The 22112-nt window shown below is 39.6% G+C and overlaps 1 protein-coding gene across 2 annotated transcripts in view; it reads left to right on the top strand.

Moving 5' to 3' along the window:
* Positions 1-22112, top strand: part of HDAC7 (histone deacetylase 7) — a 1116899-nt gene that overhangs the window by 807685 nt on the left and 287102 nt on the right. For both annotated transcript variants that reach the window (XM_044083872.1, XM_044083871.1), the window contains exons 3-5: positions 3117-3207; positions 14235-14352; positions 19680-19801. In XM_044083872.1, coding sequence (XP_043939807.1) covers positions 3117-3207; positions 14235-14352; positions 19680-19801 — 331 coding nt within the window. The remainder of the gene's footprint in view (positions 1-3116; positions 3208-14234; positions 14353-19679; positions 19802-22112) is intronic.

Raw genomic sequence — 22112 nt, 5'->3', positions numbered from 1 at the left:
CTGTTTCTCTCCATTATCGCCTTCATGACTTTTGCCTGTTACTCTCCATTATCGCCTTCGTGACTTTTGGCTGTTTCTCTCCATTATCGCCTTCATGACTTTTGCCTGTTTCTCTCCATTATCGCCTTCATGACTTTTGCCTGTTTCTCTCCATTATCGCCTTCATGACTTTTGCCTGTTTCTCTCCATTATCGCCTTCATGACTTTTGTCTGTTTCTTCTCTCCATTATCACCTTCACGACTTTTGACTGTTTCTCTCCATTATCGCAAAGTGCCTCCAAGCAGGAGTGTCTGCTCATACTTTGGTAAAGAGCAACTGTTCTGTGAGTAGACAAATGCCCCTTCTTCATTACCGACCTTCCCAGCTGATGTTGTGGCAGTTACTGTTTAAAGGGCAAACTGTACCTGAAAAACTCAAAAGTCTATTGTCCAGTTAGCTGTGACGGCATTCTCTCCCTGTATACACAGAAAGAATAGGAGTAGTTGAAAAAAGGGACATATTAGGTAGGGTGACATTGGAGAAGGTGTGCATGAGAATAAACTGATCTGTGATGTATTTTAGGATTTGAACAAACTATGGGTTGCTGTTTTAAAACATTTAGGTGTGTGAGGGAAGACAACAAACTTAAAAAGCCACATAATGAGTACCTTAAAAAGCATTTCTTAGCTGGGGTGGTGAACGGATGCAGTAGATTCACAGGAGAGGTTATGAGGGCAGATGTACGGGGATACATCTGAAGTACATCAAAAGGTTACAACAACTCTTAGCAGTGAGAGGAGAAATCAGAAACTATGTAGACATTGTTGAAAACTTTGCAGACTGCAAAGGCCTGCTTACAGATTTCTTTTGTCATTTTATGCATTGTTTGCATCTGCCATTTCTGCAGTGGTCCTTACCTGTCTGCTAGCTGAGTTCTTAGGAGATGCTTGTAAAGTTCACCTTTCTTCTGTATTGGTGTTTTATGGGCATCTGTTGTCAGAGGCATAGCAGATAATTACGATGGTACTGAGTAGCTATGTTCTCATGTCTACTGTTGTCAGTTTGACGATGCCACTTTGGGTTACTGCAAGAGTAATTGCTGAGGAATGCTACTGCAACTTTTACTGAGAGTACTAGATTTTCTTTCTGAAGGCTCGAAGGTAGTAATGGGAGAAAACTGAAAGTTGTAGGTAGTTGTAAGTATTAAGTGGTGCAGAACAAGCATGTAGTATTTAATTCTTAACCTCTTCCAAAGCACTGACTACTGTATATTAATCATTGTGTTCAATCTCATCTTAATTCAAACAGCATTCAGTATAGAGAGATGCCTCACATGACTGATTTATTTATTTATTTTCAGATCTGATAACATGCAGCTTCTGCAAGGATGACCTTTTTACAGCAGAGACTTTAAGCATTTAGCATTTTCTAGTCCATGGTTCTATAACACATATGACCACAGGTGTAAGAATCTAAATTTAGCACTTAGTAAAATGCTTATTCAAAAAGTGACTGTCAGTGACATACTGGAATCAGGAAATGGGGAAGGAACAGTGATGAGTGGGAAGCTCGCTGTTCCACAGTTGTGCTGAAATGACGTTGAGCATTTCTTCTACCATAACTAAGGTTTCTTGGGTATTCTGGTAGTAGCCAGCCCTGGGAACAGTTACACATGGCCCACATGCATATAGATACTATTCCAGAGAGTGCTTTGGAGAACAGAACAGGAATTGTTAAGTAGTAAAATAGCCTATGAACATTACCTGATACTTTAATGGTATCGTCCATGCTGAAGAAGGGAAGGACACTACCCTGCTGCAGAGTCACCTACAGTGTGTTAGTCAATTCTGTAATTCACTGATTGTAAATGATGTGTTTGTTTCCTTTGATTTGGCTTGACCCAGACTGTAGAGTAGAAAACAGATCAGATAATACCACATTAACCATTGACTCATAAAATCTTGTTATTCTCACTTTTGCAGAGGAATCTAGAAGGTTGTACCACTTGAATTTAAGGTGAGTAATATGTGTGTGTAGTACAACTGCAGTGGTGGTGCTGCGGTACCGTTGTCACCTCACAGTAAGACGTTGTCCTGTTCGATTCTCAGCTAGAGCGTCTTCTGTGTGGAGACATGCGTGAATGGGCGTACCTTCGTTGAAGTTGGTGCGTCAGAGCTGGCAACTCGGCACATAAAAATCTACTGCCAATCATTAGCGGACCGGAGTTCCGCTATGGCGACCCCTAACCGGGAAAAGCCGAAAGACATAATTATATGTGTGTGTAGTAGGTTATGTTAGGTTAGGTTAGGAGTGACTCCTGCGTACATAAAGCCATGAGGGACATATGCCTCTTTTAGTGACAGTATTACCCAGACTGACTCATTTCCCAGGTATCTTAGAACACGTATCGTGACTGTGGTTTTGGTGATGCTCATTAGATGGCCAGTAATAACCATCTCTCCTAAGAAAGAAAGCACTCCCAGTACTATCTACAATGCAGTAAGTGATCAAGCCAGAATTTTTTCCCTTTCTTAGATGCTCTGTGGTTTTCTAAAGTTATTTCATAATAACATTTTTGCCTTCGTGTCTGTAATTAAAAAAAAAAAAAAATAAGAAGCAGTAGCATTGTTATTTTTTTTCAGCAAAATGTTACATGCAACAAGAAAGGTAAATATTAACATGATGTTTGTGGATTTAAAGCCAGAACTTTTTTGGGGTAGATTCATGTGATGTTCTTTTTATATTAGAGTGCTAAACTTTCTTAGTAATATACTTACAGATGAAGTGCGTTACATATGTTATTTGCATTGGTAATGACTGAGACATGCCAACATTACAGTTAAAAATACCGTTTTATGATGAACTAAAGCTTAATGTTATTAATGAAAAGCAGGAAGTAAACTGATATGTTGCAGCAGAAAAGAATCCAGATATATTGTCACATGGATTGTACAGCTGTCCCCCGAAGCATATTGAGTCATTAAGCAAATCATTTTATTTATACCCTGCTTAGTTAATTCCATTTGACTTCTGAATATGATGTAGGTCATTTGCTGCATCTCTGTTTTACAAGCTTCTGTGTGAAGTAGTGTTTACTGAAACACTGACAGAATCTTTTGTTTTGGTGTTGATACAGGTCAATATGGAACAGCAATATCCAAGACTAGAAGACGACAAACAGCATAATAATCTACGACAGCTCATCAACAAGGACAAAAGTCGACAGAGTAAGAACTGTACTAATGATGCTTGTCAGTTTTATACTAAAGTAACAGTGCCAACCTTACTTCTGTAACAATTGCCTACAGTATGCCTGAACTTTGAATGTTATGACTGAAGTGCTCTTAATGTGTGTAACATGGGCTTCCCTTGCACTGTCTTAAAACTGGGTGAAAGATGGGTTTGGGTAAATGCTGCTTGACATCTACCTACAGATAGCTTGAAGATGATATCATGTCCTATGGAAGTGGTATTTTAATTTTGGTTAGTGCAGATTTAACCTGGTCCAAGGTGATTTGGGGAAGGATGAGAAGGTTGGCAACATCTCGCTGGGTTGAGGACGTGAAACTAATACTGACTGTAAATGAGAGGATATTAGCAATAACTTTAGGATAGGAATGGGAGACTGCATTGGTAATACGTTGAGTACAGTAGTGGGCATCATTTCTAGGTATTGTAATGTAACTGAAGAAGGACTTATAGTTGTCTTTGAAGTTGGTAGTGACTCAGAGTTCATACCTGGCCTTGCACTCCTTGATGGTATGTTTGAGGTTTTACTTAGTTTTACTTTTTGTTGTAAATCTTGTTTATATGGGAATTCTACCCCAAGTTCTTATTTCTGAATATACCATTATTCTAATGTTGGATGGGAACAGAGTCCTTGAAGCATCCGTACATAAGAGAATACAATTCAGAGGAGTTTGCAGTTGCATTGGGTACTGTTATTTGTAGAGCAGCACCACTTGCAGGTGTTAGGAATGTCATCTGAAAATAAGAGTAGGTGTGTTTTGGATAAGTCTCAAAATAACTTTATTTTTTTCTAGGAAAGGGGTTAAAGTGTGTTTTAAGGGGGAAAGTTACTGCTAAGTGGAAGGATTTTATTAAGGAGGTAGTGACATTAAAGGCAGTACAGAACAGGGGAAAGTAGGTAAAGACAAGTTCAAGAAAACTGTCACTGCTGCAGGGGAGAACAGTTGGATTAAGAGAATTGGCATTAATATAACCGAAGAATCTTTGAGTGTGTGGGTTACTAATTGTTTTGGGTAGGTCAGCTTGTAGTGTAGTGGTTACATTTATCCAAAATGAGTGGTTTTGTTTTGATGGAGAACTATCTTCAATAAAAGGGGACTTGACAGTTGGCAATGATATGGCAGGCAGTCTTACTGAGAATTACCTGAATCTCACCAAATTGCAGTATCTTATGCTTGATTTGTCTTGAAGCAATAGCAAATAAGTATATCCCTCACAGCTCCCCGTAGACCTGAACCCTGGGAAGCAGGGAGTGCTCTCTCTGCATTGGGAGAAGGTTTCTATACATATTCAAATAGGGGAAGACTTCAAGTTCAGACATTTTGCTGTTTAAGGTTATAGCACAGAGTAGTGTGCACTGCCTAGGTACTGTCCAAATTAGAATGTTCAAAGTGGAATTGTCCATGAAATGAACTTTGTCTAAAAAAGGCAGAATGGGGCAGTAGATTCTTTGGCCAGTAATCAAATGCCATGAGCTGAGCAGTGCAGCCCATCCCTGTCAAAGCTTGGGAATCTGTTAACCACCTGACCATAGGAATGCACTTGCCATATTCTCTTCATTGAAACAGGCCAGTTATTTTATCTTTGAATGTAGGCATCATTCTTGGTTATGGTGGATTGCAGTTCACACCAGTGATTTTTCTTGCTTGCAGACATGGAGGGGGAGTTCAGTGATGTCTCTTGCATCTCTGTTAGCAGTTTGACCTCAGGTTGTTCACACTCACAACCTGTCAAGCACACATTTAGTACAAATCATAATTAGGATAGTGAGGGTTCCTGAGGGCCCTTGTAATTTCCCTTATCTTAAAACCAGAGGCATTTCCTTTGTACAGAGTATCCCCATCTTACAGCTGTCTCTTCAGTTTTTTTGGGATTGGAAGATATGTTACAAACCAACTTTCCAACCTGCAGATATTACAAAATCGAGGGAAAGTTCAGACGCCACCATTAAGGCCCTATAGCTGATTATTTAGAAAGATTGCTTAATGCTGTGTGGGGTGTCAAGGTTAACTCCCAAGTATGAGCACTCTTCTAAATGACAGGGAGAGTAGAGTTCTGGCGTTTCCAGGGGGGGGGGGGGGCATGCATTTTCCACACTTTGCATTACAGTGATTAACAACCAGACACAAATTGACATAATTGGGTATCTGGAGAACATCATGAGTGATTTACCTGATAATGCACTTACGTGTAGGTTACACAAGCAGCTTCTAATGTTAATGTTGTTAGGTACTTCATCACATGTGGCTGTGATGGCATCAATTTCTGTGCCTGGGGAGCAGACGCAAGCACAGTTGTCAGTAGATATGACTGAAGGACGTCAGAAGGAAGATGTTAAATACATCACTACACAAGGAACCATTCTTTGAACATCCTTCTGAAGAGATATTCAGAAGAGTTGAGAGGAAGGCGAAAGTTATTCAAATATTCAAACAGTTATTTTATCTGCTTTTATGGAAGATGTAAGTAGTGCCCATTTTGTAGAAAACAATGTAGGGTGGAGCAATTAAAACAAAATAGAACTTATTAAAAGAAATACTGCAGGGAAGGCAGAGGCTAGGGAATGCCACAGGATGGAGGGAAAGTGGAATGATTCTCCTCCTCCTTATATTCAGGAAATCTCCTCCATATATTAACTATACCTTCCCCCACCCAAGTCCTCCTTACCACACCTTGTAGGAGAGAAACGCTTTCTTACTTCAAAGATCTGGTTCAGCCTGACCTCAGATTTATAAGTAAGAGAGAGGACTGCATCTGACTGCAAGACTGAGTTAAGTACATTTCTACCCTTTTTAGAAAGAGGTCACCTATTCTTAAACAAGATCTCCTTAGCACAATATGTTTTGGGCTAACCTGTACAGGCTGGAGGTGTAAAATGGATTCCCTTATCGCATCAGGGGATAGGATTTTATTCAAGGCTCTTCCCATTGCTCCAAAATATGGTTGTAGGAGGCCTATTCTTCACCATCCCAAGTTATTGTAAGTAGGGTTACATTTGACAGAACTCATTGACAAGGTCTGACCAATGCCTCATATAAAAGTCCACTTATCCACTTCTCTCCCTACTGCCATGCAATTCCTCAATGGAGTTTTCTATTTGAGACCTCCATAAGGACAAGTTCTCCTTCTTTGGTGTATTCGTTTTAAAACTAAAAACAGAGAAGCTTATTTTGGCTCCATTTGAGCCAGACAGAACTTAAGAACTGAAGAGTGTCTCATGGAAGATCCTAATGCCCATCTTGTTTCACTGTTGCAGTAATAACACTACGGGTTATTCTTGCTGCGGTAGCCCTTGGCCAGCCTGAATACCAGATATTTGAAGCTCACCACCTGTGTTGGAGGAGACCGTGCACCTGATGTTAGGACATCTGGGTACAAGGGTCATTAACCAGTACCATCTTACAGCTCATCTGGGTACAAGGGTCATTGACCAGTACCATCTTACAGCTCATCTGGGTACAAGGGTCATTGACCAGTACCATCTTACAGCTCATCTGGGTACAAGGGTCATTGACCAGTACCATCTTACAGCTCATCTGGGTACAAGGGTCATTGACCAGTACCATCTTACAGCTCATCTGGGTACAAGGGTCATTGACCAGTACCATCTTACAGCTCATCTGGGTACAAGGGTCATTGACCAGTACCATCTTACAGCTCATCTGGGTACAAGGGTCATTGACCAGTACCATCTTACAGCTCATCTGGGTACAAGGGTCATTGACCAGTACCATCTTACAGCTCATCTGGGTACAAGGGTCATTGACCAGTACCATCTTACAGCTCATCTGGGTACAAGGGTCATTGACCAGTACCATCTTACAGCTCATCTGGGTACAAGGGTCATTGACCAGTACCATCTTACAGCTCATCTGGGTACAAGGGTCATTGACCAGTACCATCTTACAGCTCATCTGGGTACAAGGGTCATTGACCAGTACCATCTTACAGCTCATCTGGGTACAAGGGTCATTGACCAGTACCATCTTACAGCTCATCTGGGTACAAGGGTCATTGACCAGTACCATCTTACAGCTCATCTGGGTACAAGGGTCATTGACCAGTACCATCTTACAGCTCATCTGGGTACAAGGGTCATTGACCAGTACCATCTTACAGCTCATCTGGGTACAAGGGTCATTGACCAGTACCATCTTACAGCTCATCTGGGTACAAGGGTCATTGACCAGTACCATCTTACAGCTCATTCTTGTCATTGGAGCCAGTATCATCCACATCCATAGACTGCGTTGGCTGTCTGTAGACCAGCTTTAGTGAAAAAACTGTGCTGTCCACCGGGGAACCTTTCATTGTATTTTATTGTCTGCTCTGTTAGATGATCACCAAGATCAATACTTGTCTTGGTTGTAGAAAACCGCTTACATATCTGCAATAGCATAGCTTGTGTTTGCTTTGCTTAGGCCCAAAGTATGATGCACCTGTTCCTTTTGTGCTCACTTTAACAAATTTTCTGTCCAATCTTCAAAAGCTCCTTCCTATATTATCTCCTGAGGCATTCACATTCACCTGGGATCTATAGGATGCTTATCTACATACACCCATTGTGAAATCCCAGAGGAAATATGTTTGTTTCAAAGCAGGTAGAAATCGCTATTAATTTTTTGGACTGCCCTATGGCATATCTACTGCACACAGAATGTTCACCAAGTGCCTAACTCCAGTATTCACAATATCATCTTCTGCAGGACAAAGGACATCCAGATACACCCCTACTTAGACAACTGCCTGATCCAAGCAGATTCTGTGGTGGAACCTCTTTGTGCCTTACATCTCACTGTGACCATTTCTCCAGTCTAGGTTTCACCCTAAATCTTAAAAAGTTCAACCTCACTCCATCTCAGAAACTTGTTTTTCCTCATGGCCATTACCTCGGCTAGAATTTCAAACTGCTAACCTTAATGTGCAGAACCATATATGGTCTTGCACAAAAATGGGGTGGCACTGAGACCCAATCCTTCAGTTATTCAGTCATGTCAGGGGTAGGTATGAATCAGTCAATCCAGTTACCAGTGTTTCACCCCAAGGGTCAGAGCAAAGGGGAAGGTATCTACACATGTTGGACATGCAGAGACAGTAGAGGTGATGTAGTGATAGAACCAAAGACTTGAAGCAACCATACTAACTTTTTCTATTCTTTCTGTCCAGAACATGGGGAAAGCTAGTTTTCAAACAGAGCCTATGCAAAGAGCTAGTGAAATGCATTGCCATATGTTATAATCTTCATTATAAAACACTGTCAGCACAAGTCACAGCTGACTCTACCAGGGCAGCAACTACTTGGGCAGCCTTCTTTAGAAATGTGTTGTGTCAAAATGCTGGTAAAGCAGTTGTCTAGGCCACCATTCGTACTTTTCCAAACTTTACTAACTGGAAACTCATTCTAGGAGTAGGGCATTGTTTGCCACATCTATTCTACAAAACACGTGGATACCTCCCCAGTAGATTTGTGGTGAGATTGCCGCTTTGTGTACCAAACTACTTTAATACTTGTTCAAAGATAATGAAAAATATTGTGTTAGTGATCCTGGTGTGAGCACACTCACAATAACTGTCGATATTCAAATGTTCGGGTTAATATCTCTTACTGTGTAATCTCAGTGAAACAAGCAGTATGGTAGAGGGTAGGGAATAGAGAACCCCTTCCTGTTTATTGCCCAGGTTTTAGCTGTTGTCCTTCCTGAGAAGCTTCTCAGCATTGCTGTTGTATGGAGGATTGGGGGTAGGTGCTTGAGGAGAGGGCTGATTGAACATTTTCAGCTATGCATTATCTATCAGATGTGAAACTTTTTGCACACATTGTTCATTCTGCCAAAAAATAGCAGCAATACATTCACAGATTAGCAAATTTATGTCAGTGTGTAAGAATACAAGAGTAGAACTTAATATTTGTCCTTTATTTTGGTTTGTTCTCATTCGTTATGTGGCTTTGTATCTAACTCCTGAATAAGAGGTTGTGGGACGGGGGGGGGGGTATGATGTTAACTGCCATCTGAAAGCTGCTAGCTTTGTGTGTGTTTGTGTGTGTGTGTGTGTGTGTGTGTGTGTGTGTGTGTGTGTGTGTGTGTGTGTGTGTGTGTGTGTGTGTGTGTGTGGCTATAGTGCAGCAGAAATAGGGATTTGTCCTTTCCCTGCTGTTGTATGATCTCGGAGTTGGTGTATATATAAAGAAGTGGGAGATAGTAAGATTGTAGGTTGTCGCTTGCCCCAACTGCAGAGAACACTGGTTGGGGTGTTTTTGTGTGTGCTGGTTGTTTTTGTGTGTGCTGGTTTGTGTGGTGTGTGGAGATGGTATGAAGTGGTGTATGGTATAGTTGTGTTTCGACGGTCTGTGCTGTGTGTTGGGCATGCATGGCAGTGTGTAAAATGCTGCAAGGATATCATTAGTTATTTTTTGATTCCTTGAGTTGAGATTATTGTTTAATTAGATTACTAATACATCCTGTAAGAAGAGATTAGCCTAACCTGAAGGTTTTCCCAGGTTTGTAAGGCACACACTCATTGTTAATCTGTTACTAAAAAAAACATACTGTGGGCTGTTCAGCCTTTTCTGCCAAACATCCTGCTAGTGTCCAGTCTGTAGACTGGAGACCAGTGTTGTTCTGGAGATGTCCAGGGCTCTAGAAGTTAGGCTAGTTGTACAATAATCTACCTATACCTAATTCCCAAGTATTATGAATGATGCTATGGCAGTGATCCTAATATTCAGATATATAATGTGTTGGCAGCCATGTTTACATAATTGCACTTTATAAATATTGTTTAATTCTGGATAGCCTGTTTGGCAGTATGAGTAGAGGGTTAAGGCTGTGAGCTGTAGTCCAGCTCCCATCTGCCTACTGTCTGATCTTGAGCAAGTCACTTAACCAAACAGTCCTTGGAGGCAACTGGGAATTGAAATTGGATTATGCTTTTTAGTGGTCTCCTGGACTGCAAGCCTAGTAACTACCTCTTAACCTAAAGCCATCCATTTCCTAGCATCTTTCATTTTCCTTAGATTTTGTGTGCACTTTATTTGAAGTTTTAACTGTTTTCCCCCTAGCAGCATCAGCATTTTTTGTGTACCACTGTATGTTGCAACCCCTTGCACCTGAGAAATGATATGTCATATGAAGAAAGCAAATTTTCCTTTCATACTGACTAATGCAAGAAAGTTAAAATTGTGACAATAGCAGAGTACCTGTCTGGAAACAACATGATCAGGTCATTATGAGTGGGAGAAGCAAAGCTGGACACCTGATTTTTGAATACTGTCATCGTCAGGAAAACTTTCTAATCCTGAGTAAGTCACTTAACTTTTTGGTGCTGTAAGGATACTCCTTAGAAATTGTTTTTTGATATTTATTTATTTATTTTATTTATTAATTATTTATTTACATTTGCATACCGGGTAATGTCCATCTGGACAAAAAGTCCTTTTTCAGTGGAGACCCGGGGTGAAACTCTCCGGAAACATGGTTATACAACATATTCAGTAGCATAAAAAGGTTGCAAGTTACACAGAGATGCAGGTATTGTTAATAAGACAGTAAAAAAATAGTAAACAGCATACAAACATAGTAAATAACATAAAATGAAGTTATAGGTCAGTAAAAGCATTGCTACAATATAAATATTTAACAATTTACAGTATATATATATATATATATATATATATATATATATATTTATTTATTTATTTATTTATTTTTTTTGTACATTCAGTTGTGTGAAGGGAGTGCCTTCCTCAAATCATTTTGAAAGCTGCGGCCAGAGTGATAGAAAAATGGGGGGGTGGGGCATATAGGTTAGTCTGGAGCAGAGCATGGACTTAGCCAGTGGGATAGGAAGTAATGTCTTAGTTCCTGTTTAAAGTTACATTTATAATCTATAGATAGAATTTGTTGAGGAAGTGAGTTCCAGACATTTGCAATCTTATGGCAGTATAAGGAGTCACCATGGACTTTGTCAACCGACCTAAGAGAGTTAAGGTTTTTTGTAGGGTTGGGCAAGGTTAGTTAGGGCTGGGCAGTGATCAGGTTTATACATCACTGTGTGGACGATTAATAATTGGTTTAGCCTGAGTAAGTTTGGGAGTTCTAACCAATTTTGTTGTTTGAGGGCAGTACAATGATGTGATTTTGGGGTAGGTCAGTTGCAGATTTGGCAGTCTTATTATAGCAGGATTCAAGTATGTTTAGTTCTGTTTTATGGAGTTTTGTGAATAGTTGAGAACAACAGAGTAGTGAAGATAACAAGTGGGATCTTGCTGTAGTCAGTCTAGCATGGTCTGAAAGATAGGGTTTTGCTCTGTAGAGTGTTACCGAGTTTAACGTGGACCTTTTTAATAGTCTGTGCTATATGTTTGCCAAATTTCAATGCATTATTTATGGTAACCCCAAGAAGTTTATTGTGTTCAACAGGTTCTATTTTAGTGCCATTAGAAGACAAAATAGAAAAGGGTTGACTGCTGGCTAGTGAGGCAGGATTTGAAAAGACCATAAGCTTAGTTTTATTGGGATTTAGAATAAGTTGATGGGCTGCTAGATATTTTTCAGTGTTGTTAAGGGCAGTCTGGGTCTTTTCTTGAAGTGTCTAGATTGTTGGTGCAGAGCAGATAAGCGAGGAGTCATCTGCATATTGAATAATGTTGGCAGGACTAGCGGCTGTTGTAAGGTCATTGGTAAAGATCTTAGAGTAGCAGCCCTAGAATCTATCTTTGGGGGACTCCTACAGAGATGGTCAGGTGGGGGAGAGTTTATTATCCTATAAGGTAGCTTGTTGCCTGTTTGAGAGGTAGCTATGGAACCACTTTAGGGCCTCAGGGAAAAGGTTGTAATTGGCGGATTTGTTTAGGAGGATTTGATGCGATAAGGTGTCAAATGCCTTTGACATCTCAAGAAAGGTTGTAGGGACAAGTTGGTTGTTATTTTTAAGGTAATTTATAGAGTTGGTAAAGCTAATGAGGGCTGTACTAGTACTGTGTTTTGGTCGAAAACCATGTTGTCTAACGGATAGGAGGTTGTTTTTTTTTTTGGAAGTATCAATTATTTGTTTGTGAACACACTTTTCTAGGATTTTTGCTAGGGGTGAGAGTATGGCTATAGGTCTGTAATTAGATATGTCTTTAGAGGGGCCTCCTTTATGCAGTGGAATGATATGCAATATTTTCCATAAGGTAGGTACATTTTGCTCAGTGATAGACTGGTTAATTAGGATTGATATAGGGTAGGCAATAGATGGGGCAGCTAATTTCAGAAATTCCCCTGGTAATTGATCAGTGGCGAGGGTACATGGCTTTACTTTCGATAGGAAGCCTTGTATGTAGCTTGTTTGACTGGGTTCTAGTTTAAAGTGGGTTTGTGGTGAGCCAGATGGAGTGGGTACAGACAGGGGTGGAGTAGAAGCGTTATGTAATAGGGAGGTTATTGAGTTAATAAAGTGGGAATTAAATTGGAATGCAATAGGGTCTATAGTATTATTGGTAGTAGGGACTGGTGGGGGGGGGGTCTATATTAAAGCCCTGACAGATCTAAAACGCAAATGTATGTACATCGACACATAAAGGTCGATGTACATATACAGCTAAACACGTAAACGGCGAAAATCAAAAAGCCGAACGTGTTTCGTCAGCAAAATGCGCCACACAGGTAAGTACAAAATAAAAAAAAAATACATTAACATGCTTATGCAGGGAGGCAAGCCCCCCTGCACAACCCCTTCTTAAATATACCAACTCCAAGACCGCACTACAGTGGGGAAAAGGATATATTTCCTTATCCTCACCACCGCGCTGCTGGCTAGGAAACACGTTCGGCGTTTTGATTTTTGCTGTTTAAGTGTTTCTCTGTGTATGTACATCGACCTTTATGTGTCGATGTACATATATTTGCATTTTAGATCTTTTGGGTTTCTAATAGGTAACCGGGACTGGGGTAGTGGGTTTCCCTGGTTTTTAGAAGGAGGTTGACTGCCAAAATCTTTGTGGATTTGTTTGATATTTTAGTTGGCAAGTTTGAAAGTTTGTTTTTTTTGTCTATTTTGATTTGTTTCTTAGCTTGGTTTCTAAGTTCTTGGAAGGTGATGAGATTAGTATGACTTTTGTTAGAAAGACAGAGAGGACCACGTTTTGTCTCTTAGTCTAAGTAGTTGTATTGTTTCTTTTAGTAATCATGGGAGTTTTTTGGTTTTAGAACAAATTTTTCTGAGTGGGGCAAGTTTATTTAAGATTTGCAGGAAAATGTTATTAAAGTATTGAACTGCATAATCTAGTTGTAAGGTTTTTAGGGGAACCCAGTTTTGTTGTTTTAGGAGAGTCTGGAAGGTAGATAGTGAAATTTTTTTTATTTCGGGTGTAGAGGTAAGTGATATCTGTCATCTTGTCCATTAAGTAAGTAAATAAATAAATATAGTAATTAAAGTAAACACGAGTTGTACTATTTTTCCCAGATAGATTTGTGTGTTTCCTTTTTCTCTTTGTGCATTTATGTGCCCCATCTTAATATTGCTGCCAGTATCCAAGAGTTTTGGTGCAGCTGAGTTACGTTTGTTATTAAGGTTTCTTAGATTTTTTTTTTAATTCTCCCCCACAAGTGTTGTTCCAAATGTACTGTATGTATTTCTCTCTCACACACTTTTGTTTTTTCTGTTTCCCTGTCTTTTTCAAAAAACACTCGCTTGTGTTTTTATTATGATTTTTCTAAGTTTAGAAAATGTTGGTGTTTCCATATTGTAACTGATATTCTGTTGTATGGTATTTTCTGCAGCTTCCATCCAATTACAACCTATATATACCCATGTTTGCATATTGTGTCATAGACATTTTAATTTCAGTTGATAATGAGAAAATGTCTGCCTATCCAAACTTGTAGTTTTTTTATTTATTTGTATCTGACTTCAGACATCACCTTTAGTGCTCCCCAGTCTTTCTCCACCTTGGTAAACAGAATGTATTTTGAACCTGCATCTGTCTCTATAGTTATCACTTTTGTGTCTTAACTTACTACAGGTGCTGTTGCAAGCCAGGCAGTAAAGCAGGAGCTTAAAAAAGTCATTCTGCAGAAACAGAAGGATGCTCAACAGCGACACAATACAAGCAATGTCAAGATCCCCACCACTCCGTACAGGTTAGTGCAACAACATGCAGACCTCAGTCTCTTATTATTCGTCAAGGACTTGGGTCAAGACACAGGACATCGGATTAGGAGAGAGCATGACTGTACAACAGGCTTAATCTGATAAGAATAGTTAACAGATAGTGAGAGATTTCAATGGTGAAGTAGTGTTACGCATCACAGGCCACAATAACAGTACTCGGCAGAACGGGATGTCTGATCTGCAGAGCCTGAATGAAGCAGCAGGTGTTTTGTGAAGAGACCATTTTGACTACATTATAGCTATTTATAAGAGTCTTATTTTTAGGGTCTGTGGCCCCTGAGGATCAGCCTCGGGTATATGAAAATACTTTCCTATCTTTTGGCTGTGCTTGAAATCCACTGTTGTTAGCCCACTGTTAGTCCATGTCAGAAAGTATCACAGTTTTTCTGCTGTTTTCGTGGTGAGGATCTGTACCACAAAGCATACCTTGCAGGATGTACTACAGTAAAGCGTTTTAGTTAAGAATGCGATGTTTACCACTGTTGGCCCTGTCCAGTTGGCTTCTGTAGTGGCAAAATAAGCAACCCCAGTCAGCCAAAGACTTTTTGTCCTATTGCTATTCTTTCACAAATAGTAAAAAAATCCTTAAATGGTTTCACGATAAGCAGTTGATTAATTTCATACAGGACAGATGCATAATGCCTCAGCATGACTTTTGTCCTAACTTTAATACTTTTATAACGCTCCTTCAAGCTACTAGCAATACAGTTTCTAACTTTCGTAAAGGACTTTTTACTGGTGCTGTCTTCACTGATGTCAGAAAAGGCTTTTGCTTAGTAGAGCACACACTCCTTAGAAAACAGCTTTCATCTTGCAGCCTTGAACTACCTTCAGTGTATACGTTTTAAGTCAAGGTGATAAGTTCTCTGTCCATGGTATCCCACTTTACATCTGGAATCTTCCAATGTTCTATTTTTGACCTGTCCTTTTCTTTCTGTTTGTAAGTGTACTTCTATAGGGATTAAAATATAAATATATTACTTTACATGTATAAGATTAGGGGAGTGAAGAAGTGCAAGGTGGGTGGAGTTGGGTGGGGGGGGCTGTTCTTTGTTAAAAAAAAAAAAAAAACACTTAGACTGCTGTGTTACATTACATATAACGGTCAGCTTTGGAAGTATTCTGAGCAAGGTACTGTAATACCAGGCATCATATTACAGTCTCTCATAGTATAAGCATGTCAGTATCTGCAAATACCCAGACATATTTCTTTATTGAAATCCTACTCTGTCAATCAGTAGTCATATTGAATTTGTTGTCTCTAGAGTGTAGAAGCAACGTATGCTTTCTTGCAGGCCAGCACACTCCCTCCTCACTCCTTGTGCGTAGAAATGCACAGCCAGATATACTTTCATTGCAGAGCTTGAATACCACCATCTTCTCCTTTTGTTCCTGTCTTGGGTTCCCAGCAACTGACCATCAGTTGCTCCCAGTTTCTCTCCTTGCCACCTGGTCTACCTTGACCACCCCTTAACCTACTTCGGAGCCAGTGAAAAGATCAAAGACCCTGGGATAGCATGTTTTCTCCACCTTGCTGTGCTCAGTACCACTCAAGGTGTGGCATGCAATGAGCGTCAGCACTGAACCTTCCATCACTTTTTCTATGGGCTGATGTCAGCAGGTCAACCTGCCCATCCTCAAGAAGCACCTTGCTGACATCTCAACCACCTCTACACCAAGGAAATTAACAATTAACAGAACATGCTGGAGGGACAGGTTCATCTCCCAAAGACTGCCCATACTCTGGAATAAGCTTCCCGTTCATGTCAAGCAGAGCAACTTGGTGGCCGTCTTCAAGGAAAATCTTGACGAGTGAATGGGTAACAGAAAGTCCACTCCAGGGATCATTCCAGTTGCCTTATTGGATAGGGGCACTGTGAACTAACATCGGGTGGCACGTTGCCTGCACAATTTTTTAGGGCTAGGCTTGTAAAGGCTCCAGAGCCATTAGCCTAGTACACACCTATGAACCTATGAAATCAAACCACAACAGTGTATCTCGTGCACAGCACTTGCCCCCACCCCCAGCATTGGCCTTCACTTCCTCCACTGTCAGTGCTTGTGACTCTTATGAAAAATTCCACATAATTTTTGGAGCCCCAAGATTTTTCCTCTTGCTGATAGGAGAGTGAGAATAGGAATTCTTCCTGGGCATTTTGTTGTTGGCTGAATAAAAATGGATATATTGTCCAGAAATCTGAAGCACCGTCTGTATAAAGCCTCTCCTTCTAGAATGAAGAAGGCTTAGTTCCTACTAAGAAGAGGAACTTTGATGCTGCCTTTGATACGCATTTATCTACCTTTCAGTTTCATAAACCTTGAGCAGTTACTCTGCTTGTTCCCTGGTGTTGTGTTCAATAAAGGCATGTTTTTACCATCTGTGTCCCCATTCCTGTGCGTTTTTTTCATTATGTGTTGAGCTGCTCCCACAAAGATGCATGAGTGGGGTATAACCAGCATTAACCCCCTTCTTTCTCTGGAAGGCAGTGGCTTGATAGGTGCCTTATCTTTTTCAAGTACATATGTACAGAACCCCTCCCGCCGCGCACGCACCCCCCCCCCCCACACACACACAGGAAAAATAACTTCTCTGACAGTTTCTTGTTAAACTGCCCAATGCCCTGGGTCACCTGCGTCATGGATGTGCACAGAGTTTCCACTGGCTTGGCCAGCCTATGCCATTAATTCTAAATGTGTGCATCAGCAGTATAAAAATGTATTAGATGACCATGTGGTAGTTAAAGGGTCTTTGTCTTGAGTGGAACATTATTTCTGTTATTGATGCTGTGACATCAGTATGGCATAGCTAGTGATTACGTTAATTAATCAGGTCACTGTGAGCTGGGTTTGATTCTGAGAGTTTCCAGTTGCATCGTTCATGAGTGAACAAATTTCTTAAGCAGAACAATGCTGCTGAATTCCTGTGGAAAGCAGGCATCTTAGCCTTTCAGATTTGATCCATTGACTATTAAACAGCAGTGAGAAAGGTGAAATTAGGTCAGATGATTGAGAGGAGAATTCCGTCTGGATTTCAGCACAGGCATCAGTAGCTTGCTCCATTCCACTCTCACTTGGAAATGATAAAAACAGGAATTCAAGCTGGACACAAGGACTAGACTCCTGGTATTCTTTGGAAGTGACATAGACTGCTGGCTGCATATGGTGGTTGTTTATATGGCACTAGAATGTTTTCCTTGAGGTACCCAAAAAGAGAGTTAAGCAACGATGAACAGGCATATGCTGGAATTCTTTTCTTGAGGATGCCCAGAGCAGAGTTAGGCAAGGATGAACAGATATAGAGGAGGGAAGCTGTTTAACAGGTTAGTAAGAGCACTTACTATAGAATTCTGTTGGTTTCTTTAGTGGTTGAAGATGAGGGCTATGATAAGTAGAGGTTCAACTGATTTGGTCTGTTGCTGTTCTAAAAGGGGGCTAGTAGTCTTGATTTTGCTTATAAAGAGGCCTGCAAGAGGATGCTTATGTAACTGAAGGATGTAAGTTAAGAAATAGTTTCAGTAAATGAGTTAGAAGCTAGAGTGCTTATTGTGGTAGAACTGGAACTTGCATTTCTTCCTTAGCCATCCTGTTGCAAGGAGCTAGAATTCATTCCTTTATCAACACTTTTTTTGTATTATTTTGTTCCCCAGTACATGCAAAACATCAGCCTTCCATGACCTATTGACCAATTCTTTCCCATTTAGGAGATGAGAGCCCAAGAACTGAGCTATTTATTTCAACTACTCTTCTCCATTCAAATGGCATTTAATTTTTTTTTTCTTTTCTTTTTGTAGGTGTGTCAGATATTACCTCTGCTCTCTACAGCTTCTTTCTTCTTTATTTGATATCTGTAACACTCCTCGTTCTCTGCCCTGTCTCTAGCTTTCTCCGTTTCCAGTAATGAATTGGTTTGCACTTTTCTCTCGAGTTTTTCCTTTTCCACTGTATAAAGTTTTTGCATTTATTGAGCTCCTCCAAGTCGGTACACAGTTCTTGTCTGTAATGCTGTAAGGGACGCAAACTTTAATTTACTGCTTTTCATTGTATTTGAAAAGATGTTAGAGAATTCTGGGTAATCATGCCAGCTTCAGAAATAATGTAATTTCTCTCTAATTCTCTTTTGCTCCTTTCTAAACAATGTACCATGCTTGACCAGTTGTTTAGTTGCCTTGTTTGCCTTTCAGCATTCAACACACTGCTGAGAACAATGAAATACAAAAGGGACACATCTTTTTCTCTGATAAAATGAACGGCCTCTTCCTTAGAGTTTTATAGGGTCTGTGTGTGCTGGAAATCTGTTTTTGCCACTGCTATTGAAGCCTTTAAATTTCCCTACCAGCATGAAATTGCACTTATTTTTTTTCACATGAGTTGATGCAACTATTTTAATAATATGTTGCTGCTTTGTCAGTGGTATAATAATAGTGCTGTATTTATTTTATTTTACATTTGTTTAATGGGAAAGTCCTACCAGTTTGTCCATTTTCAGTGGAGACTTGAGGAGAAAAGCTCCAGTATAACTACAAATAAAAATATCAATATACATAACAGTTTTATGGAAAAAGAGCTAGTCAGTCATAGATTATGCACTTTGTAGATTGAGAGCATAACTTAATACAGTCAAAAGTAATTGTCATGTCATATAACGTCTCAACTTAATGCAGTAAGAGAGATCACTGTATGTATGTATGTATGTATGCATGTATGTAGTATGGAATGCCATTTCATAAAAGGAAACCAGAGAAGGGTGGTGTGCTTAATTGCATTCTTAATATAAGTACATTGGGAAACAATTAGGCGAAAAGATAAGACTAGGCTAGGCTGGACTTCTAAATGAAGGAACTTGAAAAGGAGTTTTAGATTCAGGGTGACTTGCAAGAAAGAGAAATATTGTGTTCGTTTGCGCAGGCTGAGTCAATGTTAGTAGATTGAAATGTATTGTTGTAGTAATAAAATGTGTAACCAGGGAAATAAAAATAACAAATAATTGCTGGAGCAGATATTTTTTAAATATAAATGTTAAAAATAGCTACTGACAAAACTGGAAGGTGTACTGTTTGATCAAAATGAGGGTAAAGAGCTGTTTAAATATAGAGTGTTTAAAAAAAGTTGCTTGTTAACACTTTAATGCGACTGTGTTAAGTTTCATATAAGATTTTGAAGTATGCAGTCATGCACCCATACAAATACTGTCTTTTTAATCCACAAAGCTTGCTGATGACATTGACGGGTAAAGTAAGGCTGCATATTTGTCTTACTCACTAACATACTAAAATCCACCTCCTTTTGTACTCTTTAGAGTGCTTGCACCTCGTCCAGATACTGAATGCCCACCGTTGGCAGTTCATTCCCCACCTGTTCAACCAGCTGCTACAAATGTGGCAGACACCGAAGGAGGGCAGTTTCCATTACGGAAAACAGGTAGGTAGTTCTTCAGATATAGACATATATTACAAGAGCATTTGACAAATAGTCGACTTTATCATATGCACAATCACTGTAATATTGGCACCATTTTACATCTTGCTGTTGTTGGCTTTTTTTTTTCACTTTTACGTTGCTAATACAACACTGGGAACTAAGGACCCACATAACCTTGTTTTAGAGTGACAGATACAACTGGCAGTAGTTGACTTCTTATTTTTTGTACTTAATTTGCTCATTCATCAGTGTTCGAGTTCTTGTAGCCATTTCCACAAGTCAGATGTTATACATGGTCCCAAGCCTAGACACGGTGTGACAAAATGAGTATGACAAACAACAGTACCGTAAAGTAGCTAAAAAGAGTACTTAATGAAGTAAATTACAAAGTTAGAGAGTAGTTATATTGGAATATTAAAAAGGTCATGTCTTTAGGCATCTATGAAAACAGTCTTCAAGACGGCATTTTCACTGTGACAGTGTAGCGTTTTACACTGGCTAGGTACTTGATAGGAAAAGGAGAGAAGCCCGTAGGTGTAGAATGTTAGTATGCTAGCAGCCTTTACTATCTATGCTATGCTTTTTTAAGATGGATAGTCTGTTATTCACACTTGTAAAGTAAGTTTAATTGATGTATATATGTTTTACTAGTTCAGACAAATACATATAGCTTAGCATTTAATTTGAAACCAGGTTTATTACAGCTCCATTTCAAATAAGCAAGGTGTGGTGTTATTGAACTCACAATGTGGCTGATGCCTTTTTTCTACTTTAACATTACTGCTATGTGTCTCATGTAAGAGCTTTTAATAATGTTCTGGTATTTTAAAGTAATGGACTTTTACTGTTTTGATGTGGAGTAGTACAAAGTTAATGTTTTCAGAAAACTTCTTTAAGATCATTTCAAATGTTTTGAGGATTTTCTGTTTTGCTACTACTGTACGTTGCTGTAAGACTTACTGAACCTGGGCCCAACAACCGAGTAATAAAACCTCACCAAAACTACAACATGCATTGAAGTACTACATCCTACATGCTTGCTAGCTGTATGGGATGGCCTGGTATTGAGTAGTGTTCTTTACAAATACTGCATTAATGGCTATTCAAAAGTGCTGTAAGTACTCGAAGTAATGAAACCGGCAACAGGGTCATTGTGAGATCAAGCATGACACTTGCTTACTGATATTGCAGTTACAAAGGTTACACAAGTACCAAAAACGGTATAACTGACAGCGGTGTCTTCTTTGTAACATAACTGACCCATCTTACTGATCCTAAAGGCACCTAATAAATTAACTGACTCTACCTACTTGCTTAGAAGTTGATAGTATATCAAAAAGGGTTGGGGGGGGGTTACCCCACTACTTCCTTTACTATATGTTATGTACTCTAGTCTGCTGTATGATCACTTAAGAGCAAGATGAATGTTATAGGTGAGCTGCTGAGTTGGCAAACCAGGTACCAGTATCGCAAAGGTTGAGGACATCAGTTGTCCAGTCTTTGCCAGTAGACTGAGTGACTATCTTAAGATCAAAACTTAAACCCACTTCAGAGGCCTGAGCTGATGTTACTGCAGAAGCCTTACCCTGGACTCCTGCAGAGACTTGGCCTAGCAGAATATAATGCAAACAGAAAACTTGCTAATGCCTTGGTGAACTCCACAAGCTAGTTGCCCTGCTTATGGTTTCACTTGTGATTACTACACGTGCTACATCTCATTGTTTTTTGAAAGACCTCACAAAATTAGTTGTACTGTGACTTTTTTTCTCTGACTGTACATTATTTACTAAAAGGATTGTTCAGCTACTTAGAACAGTATTATGTTTTTATGGGTCCCTGTTAGATAATTGAAAGTTCAGTTCATCGAATGGCACTTGCATCGAAAATGCCCGTTCATCGAACTGTTCATAGTGAGATAGAGGTACAGTGAAGAATGGAAAATTTGCCCTTTCCTTACCAAAGTCCAATCTCGGAGTTGGTACATATAATGAGTGGCAGGTGTGGGGGGTGCAGCCTCCCACCAGAGCGAATTCGATGAACAGCATTTTTGATCTAAGTGCCGATTGAGTAATTTACTTTTTGATTATCTAATATAGACCCGTTTTTATTGCTTTTCTTGTACCATTTTCTGCAACTTTTGTTTCTATTAGTTATACAAACTGGAATCAGGCTTGTTCTTGAAACACTAGTGATGTTCTGTGTTAAATTTATACGTTTACACAAGCAAGCTCAAAGCCCAAAATACCTATCTAGGAGTTTGTACCATTAAAATCAGGATTGTATATTTCTCAGAAGTATTTGTCCATAGATC

Source organism: Protopterus annectens, chromosome 9.part0 (genome assembly GCF_019279795.1).
Source record: "Protopterus annectens isolate FY-2018-M chromosome 9.part0, PAN1.0, whole genome shotgun sequence".
Classification (NCBI taxonomy): Eukaryota; Metazoa; Chordata; order Ceratodontiformes; family Protopteridae; genus Protopterus; species Protopterus annectens.
This window is presented reverse-complemented; position numbering and strand designations above follow the sequence as displayed.